At 50.4% G+C, this 12,593-nt stretch overlaps 1 protein-coding gene across 1 annotated transcript; it reads right to left on the bottom strand.

Moving 5' to 3' along the window:
* Nucleotides 1–144: 144 nt before the first annotated feature.
* On the bottom strand, nt 145–2,168 carry IFITM5 (interferon induced transmembrane protein 5). The gene is made up of 3 exons (XM_060017587.1): nt 1,836–2,168; nt 1,397–1,685; nt 145–790 (listed from the first exon to the last, which is right to left on the bottom strand). The coding sequence occupies exons 1-3, from the start codon at nt 2,006–2,008 to the stop codon at nt 578–580; spliced, it is 675 nt and encodes a 224-aa protein (XP_059873570.1). The 5' UTR covers nt 2,009–2,168; the 3' UTR covers nt 145–577.
* Between the last annotated feature and the right edge of the window lie 10,425 nt (nt 2,169–12,593).

The raw sequence follows: 12,593 nt of genomic DNA, 5'->3' as shown, positions 1-12,593 counted from the left end.
ACACACATTCTGAAAGACAGGCCGCTAAACCACAGAGCGGCAGAGATCAAAGCCCGACTTCTCAAACTTCATTCTAAAATACTCAGGCACCTCCACCCAGAAGCCGCAGGCCGCCCAGTGCCTGAGCAAAGGGGACAGTCGGGGCACCAAGCCGACAGGGCAGGGCGTCCACCATGGACGCTGGGGGCAGTCCAGGGGGATTTGGCTGCAGTGGTCCCTAGGGTAGCTCCCCTCAGGAAGATACCCTCCCCCACCCCAGCCAGGAACAGTCCTGGAAGGCACTTTCTGGAGCCAGGCGCTTTTAATTGTGAAACTGAGGCTGAGCCTGGCGGCTGGGGAGGGAGGAGCTGGCCTGGGGGCGGGGGTGGGGGGCGGGGTTAGGGGACTGGGGGCATCGATCGAGGTGAGGGTAAGGCCCTGGGGTCCCTGTGGAGGATCTTCAGGGTCAGTGTTAGGTGCCCAGGCTGGGGCTGGAGGGTGGGCCTCAGGCCCGTAGGCAAGTCAGGGTTCCAGGCGATTAGGATGGAGCCCCTGGGGTTGGGGTCCCTGGGTCAGGGCGGGGACAGGGCCCCGCCTGTCAGTCATAGTCTGAGTCGTCGAACTTGGTGCTGAAGAAGGCGGCGGAGCCCTGGGCCAGCCGGGACAGGTGCAGGGCGCCGGTCACCACCAGCACCAGCAGCAGCAGAGGCGGCACCAGAGCCCACACCGTGGCCAGGATGTTGTAGCGCTTGGCTTTGGAGCCGAGCCGGCGGGCTGCTTCCAGATCTCCAGTCACCTTCTGGTCTCGGGCCTGCGGGCCAACAGCAGGGCCAGCTCTCTACACCTGCCTGGGGCCTGGGTGGGGCCTGCCACCCGGTCCCAGGCAGCCGCTGGGTCCACACCTTGGAGGACCCGAGCTGGACCCAAAATCTAGATGGAGGGGTGTGGCCTGAGAGGATATTGCCCGAGCTCCACCCACTCCCTTCACTGTCCCCAGCTGGGCACATGGGCTTGGCCCGCCCAGGGGGCCTTGGGTCATCAGGGGCTCAGCCTAAAGTGGGGCTGAAAGGAGACCCTGCATCCTCCCACTCCAGCTATGGACCCAGTGGCGCTCCCAGGCCAGCATCAGCCTCCAAGGACCTCCGAGGGTAGGGAGTTCTCAGAGGTGCTGAGAGCGTTTGATGGAAGAGACGCCCTTGGATAAGGCCCCATCGACCCTGGGCTCTTCGGGACAAACTAGACCCCCCATTTCGGTTTTATGAACAGCACCCCAGCCTCAGTGGAGAAGCCCTCATGAGGGAGGGGCTCCCACCACCGTCAGGCTGACGGATGGCCCCGTGGATACTCCTGCACCCCAACTTGATAAGCAGCCCCCGTGAGATGCTCTTGGGCCCCCTCGAAGCGCCCCAAGGCCCACCTTGATGGAGTAGGCCAGCGCCAGGAAGCCGAGGCAGCACAGGTTCAGGTAGAGGGTGCTGAACACCGACCAGATCAAGTGGTCTCGAGGTGGGGGTAGCGGCGCCCCCAGCGTGAGGGCCGTGTGGGCGGTGCCGTCGGCCTTGTTGGGCGTCGGGGCCCGGGGGTCCTCGCGGGGGTACGACGTGTCCATGGGTTCCAGCGCCGTCTCCTCGCTCAGACTCCTGCTTCGAGGGTGGGCGCCCCGGCCGCTTATAGTCCCCGCCGCCGCCCGGCTGACCGGCCCGCCGCTAAATTTAACGACAAATGACAGCCCGGGGCTGAGCGGTCGCCCCGCCCGCCCCGCCGCCCGCCGCCCCGCCTGCGCGAGCCCACCCCCCAACCCCCGCAGAGTCCCCCTCCCCCCCAGAAAGCCCCGCTCCCCGCGGAGAAACACTGACCCCGTAGAGGCTGGGGGCCGGTGCGGGGCCACCAGAGCCCCTCCTGTCCGGGTAGTCCAGCCTAGGGAGCCCCCTGCAAGGCTGCTGGTGGGGCCATGCGGTGGCTGCGGTCTGCCCCTCAGAGCCCCCGCCCCCGCCGACGAAAGGAGGCGGACGCACCAGCTCAGGGCCATGGTGGGTGGGCCGCTGCCTCGGCTTGAGGGCAGGGCTAGGCGGGGCTCCTCAGGACCAGGGCTGCTGAAACCACAGCCCCTCTGTCCCCAGAACTGCCCGCATCACCTGGTCATCAGTGCCCACCCTACCGGGTGGAAAAGAACAATGCTCAGGAGAGAACAGCGGGGAAGAGGGAGAGCGGGGGTGGGGGGGGTGGCCTGTTGGGGGACCAGCTGTGACCTGGACTGTTACTGTGCGGGCGCTACAGTGAGCTCTCCAGGGCCTGCTCTGGGGACTGCCCTCCTCCCTCCCAAGCTGTCAGCTGCTTCTCAGGCTCCTTTGCTGGTTGCTTCTCCTGAATCCAGAGCTAGGGGGCTGGGAGGGCGGGGCTGAGCTTGTGTCCGCACCCCGGTCTCATCTCCCTCCAGAGGGCCCAGCAGCCTGTTGGCTAAAATGCCATCTATGTGCCCGTCAATCACATTTATGTCAAAGGGCCAGATTGCCGTGCTCCGCGGAGGAGGGCTCCCAGGGTCTCCAGCCTAGCCCCTCAATAGGAAACCTCAGGCTCCCCCAAAGCTTCTGTCTGAGCTGGGACTCCCGTAGCAAAGTACCTGGACTAGCGGCTCACAAATAATAGAAATTTATGTCTCACATTTCTGGAGCCTGAAGGTCTGAGATCAGGGTGCCAGCGTCGATGGGTGCTGGTGAGACCTGCTTCCTGGTTGCAGAGGGCCGACTTCTCAGGGCTCCTCACTGGTGGAAGGAGCTGCGAAGCTCTGTGGGGTCCCTTTTATAAGAGCACTGACCCTACCATGAGGGGTCCACCCTCATGACCTAACCACCTCCTAGCACCGTCACTTTAGAATTTCAGCGGGGGAGGGGGACACAAGTGTCCAGTCCACTGCACCCTCTGCCCGGTCTCTGCGGGCACAGCTGGTGGCCGCTCCACCCGGCCAACTGCTCAGGACAAAAGCACTGGCTTACGCCTGCACCTTCTGCCGCTCACACCGGATCCATTTGGTCCCACCTTCCAGAATGTGCAGAATCTCACCCCCGCTGTGACCTCTGAGACCAAGCCACTCTCACCTTCTCCTGGGTTAGCGGGCCCCCCTCCTCGGCGTTCTCACTACTCCAGCCAGAGTGATCCTGTTACAACAGAAAACAAGTTGTGCCCCCTGCGCCCCCCAAGGGCCCCCACCTCACTCCAGATCCAGAGTCGCTGCAGTGGCTCACAGGCCCTGCAGGGTTACTCCAGGCCACGCTCCTGGACTCTGAGAAGGACATTGAATAGGGAGGCTCTTTGTGTGCAACCCTGAAGAAGGGAGGGAAAGAACAGGGTGGGCAGTAGAAGCTGAGCTGCAGTAAGGCCCGGCAAAGGCCTGAGCTGAGCCCGCAGGAGCTCGAGCCGCAGTAAGGCCCGGCAAAGGCCTGAGCTGAGCCCGCAGGCGCTCGAGCCGCAGTAAGGCCCGGCAAAGGCCTGAGCTGAGCCCGCAGGCGCTCGAGCCGCAGTAAGGCCCGGCAAAGGCCTGAGCTGAGCCCGCAGGAGCTCGAGCCGCAGTAAGGCCCGGCAAAGGCCTGAGCTGAGCCCGCAGGCGCTCTGGAGCTTGGAGGACGTTTGAGACGCGCCCAAAGCAGGGCGACGTTCTGCTCACCGTCAGCTACCAGCTCTGCTAGGCCCAGTGGGTCACGGTGTGATGTGGCCCCTTCTCCAAGAGACCCAGGCCTTGGTCACCGTGACCGTCTTGGGGCAAGAGTGCTGCACTTGGCCATTTACCATAACACTGGGCAAGAGGGGGCCCAGTGTGGAGCATCCCTCCCTCCTCCTGCGGACCAGAGTCAAGTGGCCCTGCCTGTGACCCAGGCGTGGGAAACAAAGGGGCATCCAGAGATCGTAGGTCAACGGCACCTTTTTGTGTCGCCTGAAGGAAGCTTTGGGAGACAGAACTTCTGAACCCACAAAGCCCAGAGCAGCAGGGCTGGAGAACGTGAAGGCACCAGTGGTCCAGGAAGTGAAGAGGCAGAGCTGCCCGGTCCTGCCCTGGGGCCCTGGGCCCATGTACTCTACCCACAGCCACACGGCACCTCCTAACGGCCTTTGACCTGAGGGCTAACTGCGGCCAGGAGGGGTGCCCACCCTCTGCTTGGTGCAGTGGGGTGGTAAGGTGTGGGACGTGACTGGCAGACCTGAGCCTGTGTTCCCATCCCTGGGGATGACATATGACGTGGACTCCTGTGCAGGGTCGGTGCTCCGAGTTCCTGAGGGCTACGCGCTGCCCCTCTGGGGACAAGGGTCCAATGAAAGTAACTCGCTTGCAGCTCTGCCCCTCACCCCGGTGTTCAGGCCACTCCTGATTGGGCTGGAGTGCAGGACCCATCCTGTGGCCAGCCGTCTCCCTCACACTAAGCTGACCAATGGAGAACCGGGCTGGGAATTCTTCCTTCCCCATCATCTGGTCCCAGAGGGATCCCCCTGCAGCCCCAGGTGTGAGCAGAGAGACGGGCCTTGGGAAGCAGTGGTGGATGACACAGGGTCAGGACAACCTGCTTGTTTGACCTGGAATGTTGCACGTCCAGCCTTGAATGCATTTTGCTGCTGGACTAAACTGTCCACGAAAGACAAACACACAAGGCAAGAACTGTAAGTTTTATTAACGGTGTTACTGAGGACTATAGCCTGGGAAGCAGCCTCTTGGTGCCTCTGAGAAACTAACAGGAAGAACAGACCTGGCACCACCTCCCCCAACACCCATTCTTCGGCCCATGTAGTCCATCGCTTTCGTCCCCACACGCCAGGAGTTAAACAGTAGAGAAATGTTGTTTGTTCCCAAATAGCCCATTAAGTTCCCTGAAGAACGTTCCCATCCCACGGTCCTGGGTTACTTATGGCCATTACTTGTTGTAGATAAGTTTGCTTTCAGCCTGGAAACCTTGCAAATAAGCAGAGATAAGACTGTAAAGTAAAAATAACTGCTAAGGACTTGAGGATTTGCAGGCGCCTTGTGATCCAGCCTGCGTGAGCAAGCAGAAGAACGAAGCAATGCTGCGCTTCCTTGAAGGCCAGGTGGCTCTGAGAAGTCTGCAATCTGCCTTCACCCTCTAATCTCAGATGGTTCTTTAGGAACCATCTTCTTGGTTTGCTGGCCTCTGATTAAAGTCACTACTTCTTCCCCATCACCTTGTCTCTTGCCTCATCAGCCTGTCGTGTGGGAGCAGCGCGAACTTGGACTCTGCACTCGGTAACAGAACTGCTCCGAAGAGGTAGGGGAGAAGCCAGTGCACGTATGGTTTTAGCTAGGAAATGCGTGCAGTGAAGCACACAGCTCGGTAAAAGGTTCCCGAGAGTCACGAGGATCAGACATCTCAGTTAACGATTTTAGTGCTTTTCTATATGAGAAAATGCAAGAAATTGGGTTCATTAAAATTTCTTCTTGGGACTTCCCTGGCAGTCCAGTGGTTAAGACTTCATCTTCCAATGCAGGGGGTGCGGGTTTGATCCCTGGTCGGGGAGCTGAGATCCCACATGCCTCGGGGCCAAAAACCAAAACAGAAGCAATATTATAACAAATTCAATAAAGACTTTAAAAATGGTCCACATCAAAAAAAAGTCTTAAAAAAGAAAAATTTCGGGCTTCCTTGGTGCGCAGTGGTTGGGAGTCCGCCTGCCAATGCAGGGGACGCGGGTTCGTGCCCCGGTCCGGGAAGATCCCACATGCCGCGGAGCGGCTGGGCCCGTGAGCCGTGGCCACTGAGCCTGCGCGTCCGGAGCCTGTGCTCTGCAACGGGAGAGGCCACAACAGTGAGAGACCCGCATACTGCAAAAAAAAAAAAAAAAAATTTCCTCTTGCGATTACCCTGCCTAAGGGGCCTGGTTTTCCAAAGCACAGACAGCCTTTTCGTCCTGTTCTTCATCCTGAATTGCCCTCAGGGTGAGCTGTCAGTCAGAGACTCCAGTGGCTAATGGCCTGATCCTTGTAGAACTGGATGGTGGGCAACAGTATTTGTTTTACAATTTGCCCCTCTTGGTCATAAATTTAACCAAGGTTTGGGAGGCATGTCATGACCATCCGCCCCATGGTGCCCAGAGGGCTCCATGTGCTATTGCTGGACCAGGCCCTGTCAGAGGTGTCCGTGAAGTCTCTGGACCCCCCGTCACTCTAGTCTGTTACAGTCCAGAAAGTGACTCTCCCGTGTTACTTCTTCCCATATCTAGAGTTACATTATTACGATCATTGTAACCTCATATAGAACTATATATTTGGTAGACTATTTCAAGTTGCTTAGTTATTATTTTTGTTGGAAGCTCACTTACACATTGGTCAATACAAGAAACAACAATCTTGTAGAACAGGCAGAAGACAAGTGCTATAGCTAGTAGCATTAATAAAATCGTAAGTAAGAAGTTAGGCCAAGAATTTCCATTAGGTGTGGCCGAGTGTACTCCCAGTCGGCTGACAGTTTGCTCTGAACCAATCGCTATCTTTAGGGGTAATGACATATTGGCATTGTTCATAAGACAGCCCAATTTCCTAGTGTCATCAGGCTGATGACCCTTAGTATGATTTAATTGTTCCCAGCACAAGGGGACCCTTAAACTTAAATGACTGTGACCTGGTAAATCTACCCCATAACTGAGGGAGGGTCCCTCCTAATAAGCAAGTGATTATGGTTTTTGACTGAAATTTAGCTCACTGCTCTGATTGAACTCGAGTAACTTTTAAAGAAAATTCATATTTCTGGCCAGGGTCAGAGCAAGTATGATTAATTAGCCAAGTGAGGGGATCCCACCTAGTAATTCGATAGTGGCCTGAACAGAACTATAATTTTTTTCTTCTAGAATAGATCTCCTAAGGACCATTCAGAGCCAGTCAGAGCCGCAGGAGAAATCCACCAAGATAACCAGATGTACTGAATGTAGTTAATTGACCATCAACCCAACAACTGGATTGACTTTAGAACTCTGCATAGGACTGTGCCCATGATAGGAAAACATTCGATTCATATGCAAAAGTTCAAGAAGTTAAGAAAACACTATAAATGATCATATGGGTCAGGTCTGGCATCTTGGGCCAGCTGCCTACTTCTGATGTCACCTTCTTCTTGTCCCCGTGTGGGCATGGTTTCTCTTCTGATTGAGCATTGTTTTTTTTGTTGTTGTTGTTGTTTTTACATCTTTATTGGAGTATAATTGCTTTACAATGGTGTGTTAGTTTCTGCTTTATAACAAAGTGAATCAGTTGTACACATACACATGTTCCCATATCTCTTTCCTCTTGCGTCTCCCTCCCTCCCACCCTCCCTATCCCACCCCTCTAGGTGGTCACAAAGCACCGAGCTGATCTCCCTGTGCTATGCGGCTGCTTCCCACTAGCTATCGGTTTTACGTTTGGTAGTGTATATATGTCCATGCCGCTCTCTCACTTCATCCCAGCTTACCCTTCCCCTCCCCGTATCCACAAGTCCCTTCTCTAGTAGGTCTGTGTCTTTATTCCTGTCTTACTCCTAGGTTCTTCATGATTATTTTTTTCTTAAATTCCATTATGTGTGTTAGCATACGGTATTTGTCTTTCTCTTTCTGACTTACTTCACTCTGTATGACAGACTCTAGGTGAGCATCGTTTTAAGGTGAGTTTGAGATCAGCAGTCCTCTATAGACCAGTCAGTCGGGTGCAAGGGCCCTTTGTAAATGGGAAATATGAATCCAAGAACTAATTCCCTTCAGTCTTGCTGTGTGTGAGCTAGTTAAGAGCACCCGATGAGGGTCCTTCTATCTGGGTTGGAGAGAATCCTTTAAATGATGTCTTTTCCAGTGTGTGTAATCTCCTGGTTGCAGGTTATGGGGCATCTGATGTTCATCCAAAGAGAGATTATTGTGATAAGCTTCAGAAACAAGCTTAGAGTGTCCTTTTAATAATTTAATTAAACCTTATGGTAATGCAACACAGTAACAAGGAGCCATCTAGGCAGTGAGTCTCAGGCAGTAAATACAAAACCTCAAAGACAACTAACACTAGAACTTAATATCCACTGAAACAAAATTTTTTTCTCTCTAAAATTACCCTCGTTTGTACAAAATATAGCCAAATTAAGACTAATTTGCTTACAAAATAAGCCTGGTTTCAATAAACATGACCTGATTATTTACATAAGTGTAATTGATGCTATAGGCTCTTCTAAATTGGCCTTGCTGGAACTTTTTTTTATTTTTTTTATTTTTGGCTGCCTTGGGTCTTCATTGCTGTGCACAGGCTTTCTCTAGCTGTGGCGAGCAGGGGCTACTCTTCGTTGCGGTACATGGGCTTCTCATTGCGGTGGCTTCTCTTGTTGCAGAGAACAGGTTCTAGGCGCGCGGGCTTCCGTAGTGTGGCACGCGGGCTCAGTAGTTGTGGCCCACGGGCTTAGTTGCTCTGCAGCATGTGGAATCTTCCCAGACCAAGGATCGAACCCGTGTCCCCTGCACTGGCAGGCGGATTCTTAACCACCGTGCCAGCAGGGACGTCCCTGCTGGAACTTTTTATAAGGAATCTCAGACTGAACTTTAAAAGTCCTCTCAAGGCCATGAAAATCACACCAAACAGTTACCATCAGCTTCTGCCTGTAATACCTGTAGATTGGGGTAGACTCTTCTCTTCTCAAGGTCCCCCAAGATATCTTGAAATTCCTGCACCTGCCAGGAGGTGGCCTTCCTTATTCACCTGATAAGACTGCTAGGAACCCCGTAAACAAGGCACCAGGCTGTTTTCCCAAGGGACTTCAGGCTCCATGAAGTTCACCTTAGTCCTTTAAAGCTGTGTGGTCATATCTGATTCTGATTGCATATTGTCCAATATGACATTTCAAAGCCAGGTTAATACAGCCAGTGTTCCCAATTGTGTCTTGTTATAAGGAGAACATATGCTTTCTGAACTTATCCAAATAACTATATTGCCATGAAAATAAGAATACTCACTAGAAGTTTCCAAACTCTGGAGGGATCAGGTAGAGAGAAAAGATAAATGATTCAGTTCTGCTTACAAAGGTATAATTTACCAAATCGCCATAAGTCATAGCAACCTTCAGGAGAAGGGTTTCCTTAGATCTGGAAAACAAAGATGAAAAACCAGTAATATTTCAGACAGAAAGTCATAAAAGTTATCATTCAGCCTATGTACTAATTCCTCTTGATCTTGACCTTCTGTTAACAGCTTTATGAAGCCATCAGGTTTTTCGTTAGAATTCTGTCATTTCTTGCCCAGTTCAGTGGTATGACCTGAAAGTTATCGGAAATTTTTTACCTTCAGATTTTGTCCTATGCTTTCCCCTTTTCTCTCTCTCTTTAGAAGAAAATTACTTTCTTTTCCCTTAACAAAATGCATTTCCATTACTTACACTTTCTTTTTCCTTGCATACAAAGATGTTTTCCTCATTAATTTTTAGTAGTTTAATTACATTTTTAATTAGAATCCTTAACCTTTAAAAACCTTAATTTCTAGTGAGACCTAAGAAGTAAGCAATTATGAACTTTTACCTTAGCACTCTGTAAACTGGCAAATTTATAAATATTATTTATAATTTCAAAAAATGTGTGCTTTCTTATAGAATATGCCTCAGTATGGCGCCAAACATATCTACTAATATCTTTAATTCTTCTGTAAAAGGAAGCCTATGTTTTGTAATTAATGTTTCAGTATTTTATCTTATTTGGAAATAATAGAGACATTCAATAAATTTTCATCATGTAACTTTATTTAGCAAAACTCTCAAGTTTCAAGTTATCAAAAATCTGGTAAGTAGACATATCATAAAACCTAATTATTCTTAAAAGGTTTATCTGAAAGCTCTTACCCCATTTATATCTCTTTAATTCACTTGTTCCCAACAATTATGTTTAGATGACCCATGAAAACTTCATGAGACATCAGAACAAGTCAGCCGTCATCTGAAGCTATTTTTCTTGCTGACAAATTTTGTAACAGGGGTAACATAAACTTATCTGACTTTTAGTAAATCTAGGTACAATAAAAGTAGTATACTTAGTGTTGATGACTCTAAAGACATGTCTGTATTAATTAAATGAAACAGACAAAACTTAATACTGAATATTAATTTAATACTGGATATTTCCCTGATCACTTAGCATGAGATGCAGTTGGGTTAGTTTCTATTATATTTCTGAGAATTTATGTAAGCACTTAACTTCTTTTAAGTCAATTAAATAGAGCTCATTTACAAATTAAATTTGAAAATACCACCTGGAGGTAGAAACATTTATAATGTACATACATTCAGATAGACAGAGATCTCATCATTTTCATTTTAAAACAGTCATGAATCAGGTATTAAAATATAAAACTCACTAGTTTATAAATAACAGTTGAAATAGACTAAGTCTACTTGCTTGAGTTTTTAAAAAGGCTTCTTCCCTTCCCCCTTTTTTCCGTTAGTATCAGGACCTGGAGATGGCCCGGATATGTGTTCCCTGACCTGGTAGAACATTTATATCTCAAAGGCACAGGGAGAGAAATGCAAGCTTCTTCTAGAAGGACTTTTGTTCCCTTAGGGTCAGACTTCTGAAAAGATATTTTATCAAGCCAGCTTTCTCTAACTGCTTACGCGAAGAACAGTTTTGGAATGCTGAAAGAGCTCCATCTTGGCCATTGCAGGGAGAGATTTTTGTTTCCCATTTCATGGTCAGCTGAGATAAAATTGCTGTTAAAAGCTCTGTGTGGGTTGGCGTGCTATCTGTGAGCTTAACTCCTTCAGGTGTTACCACCGAGCCGTTTAGCTCTCTCACGTGTCTTGGTGTCTCTCTCTAGCAGTCTAAAACCTGAGCACCGGATGGCCAATCCTTTTGTGCGCATCTTCAGACGAGTGAGTTGTTTTTGTTTTTTTGCTTAATGAGAGGCTGTCCCTTTGGGACCGCTGCATGGTATGAAGATCCCACTCCACCACTCCTGTAACTTTCTCAGTTGCCTGAGAAAACAAAGCCATAGCTGGCTGGGAGAAGCTGGGTCCCTTATCTTTGGAGCTGAAAGCTCTCCTGTGATATCGTCACTTTCATTCAGACAAACTTTGTTAAAGTAGCCAATTCAAGGAGAGACACAAGGCCAGCCTCCTACCTAGTCACCCAGAGTCTAAACCTTTTCAGGGTCTTTCAACTGGGGAATCCAGGTACCCCTTCTTCAACTTAAGATCAAAGAAAGAGCTACTCCTTATAAGGAGGACTTTAATAACCACCAGATATTGTAAAACTCAGGATTGCCAACCAGGATGGGAGACCTGAGACTCAGGAGAAACTTACCCATTCCCCTGACTCACCAAGGAGGTGGATGGGCACAAGGGGCCCTCGCTAGTACCAAGGCTGCCTATCCTCTTGGAGTTCAGGCAAGGAGAGACGTCTGCTCTGGGTCCCTTCGTGGTCACCCAAACTGTCGACTGAAAGAAAAATGTACAACGAAAGAGCTATGAGTTGAGTTTTATTCAGGGACCTTACTGAGGACTATAGACTGGGAAACAGCCTCCCAGTAGCTCTGAGAAACTACGAGGTAGGGGAGAAGCCAGTGTCACATGGTTTTGGCTGGGAAGTGCAGTGAAGCACACATCTCAGTAAAATTTCCTGCTAGTTCCGAGGATCAGATATCTCAGTTAATGCTTTTAGGGCTCTTCCATGTATGGGAATGACAGGGATAGAGTAGGATAGTTACACAGGTAGTCGTACAAGTCCCACCAGGGAATTATAGACAGAGAGGGAAACCTAGGGAACGTTGGGAGACCACTGTAGGTTAATGATCACTCAAGAAAGCTATCGGAACTTGATGGAACGAAGCAGTCTTGCTTAACTATAAAACCATAAATAAAAGTATGAGATATGCCCAGGTCATTAAGTGAAAGAATGAGGCCTGCATTCTGCTGGTGGAGTTCGGCAAGATAATGATCCTTAGGACCAAGGACAGGAACTTAAGGGAAAGATGACGTTCCAAAGTAGGAGACCTTCATTATAGGGAAACCTGAGATGATGCAACATATTTCAGTATATGTTACCACCCTTCTGCTGATTTGAATGAGCGCTATGACAGTCGTAGTTTGACCTCATAAGGTCAAACACTCTCCCGCCTGATACGAAGGAAGAGCTAGTGACGTCTACTCAAAGAATGAGGAAGAAGGCGGTCTTCCCCCGTCCCCGCTTCCCTTTGGTTATAAAAATGTAGCCTGCTTAATTCTTGGGGCAGAACCCCCTCGCCTGCCCGCCTGTATCCCTCACGAGCGTCCTGTATTAGTAAGTCCATCACTTTGCCTCTCACTGAATTCCTTCTGTGCTGAGCCTCAGTAAGTCCAGACACCAGGTGAGTGATTCTAATTAAGAGACCGTGGGCTCAAGTCCCAACCTGAGGTGCACAGTTTCAGGAAGATACAAGAAATTGGGTTCATTAAAATTTTTTCCAGAGATTTCTCTACATCCAAGGAGCCTCCTCCTGACCTTTGTCCCGAACTCCTTTCAGGACGCCCTGTTGGTCCGCAAGTGCCGTGGCTGACAACCTGAACCGTGTAGCGTTGAGTGGTGGACATTCTTTGTTTCACAAACAAAGCTCTGTTTTGGTGGGTCTGACACAACCCTCCTACGGCTGGCAG

Source organism: Delphinus delphis, chromosome 8, assembly GCF_949987515.2.
Source record: "Delphinus delphis chromosome 8, mDelDel1.2, whole genome shotgun sequence".
Taxonomy (NCBI): domain Eukaryota; kingdom Metazoa; phylum Chordata; class Mammalia; order Artiodactyla; family Delphinidae; genus Delphinus; species Delphinus delphis.
Note: the sequence above shows the minus strand (reverse complement) of the source record. Positions and strands in the feature narration are given on the sequence as shown.

What these genes read in the sequence shown, in the direction of transcription:
- IFITM5 (XM_060017587.1), bottom strand. Translation starts at nt 2,008, where the DNA reads ATGGCCCTGAGCTGGTGCGTCCGCCTCCTTTCGTCGGCGGGGGCGGGG. An exon ending in CGGCCCCCAGCCTCTACGGG is followed by an intron (nt 1,686 to 1,835) that starts GTCAGTGTTTCT and finishes CGTTAAATTTAG; the next exon opens with CGGCGGGCCGGTCAGCCGGG. An exon ending in CGCTGGCCTACTCCATCAAG is followed by an intron (nt 791 to 1,396) that starts GTGGGCCTTGGG and finishes GTTGGCCCGCAG; the next exon opens with GCCCGAGACCAGAAGGTGAC.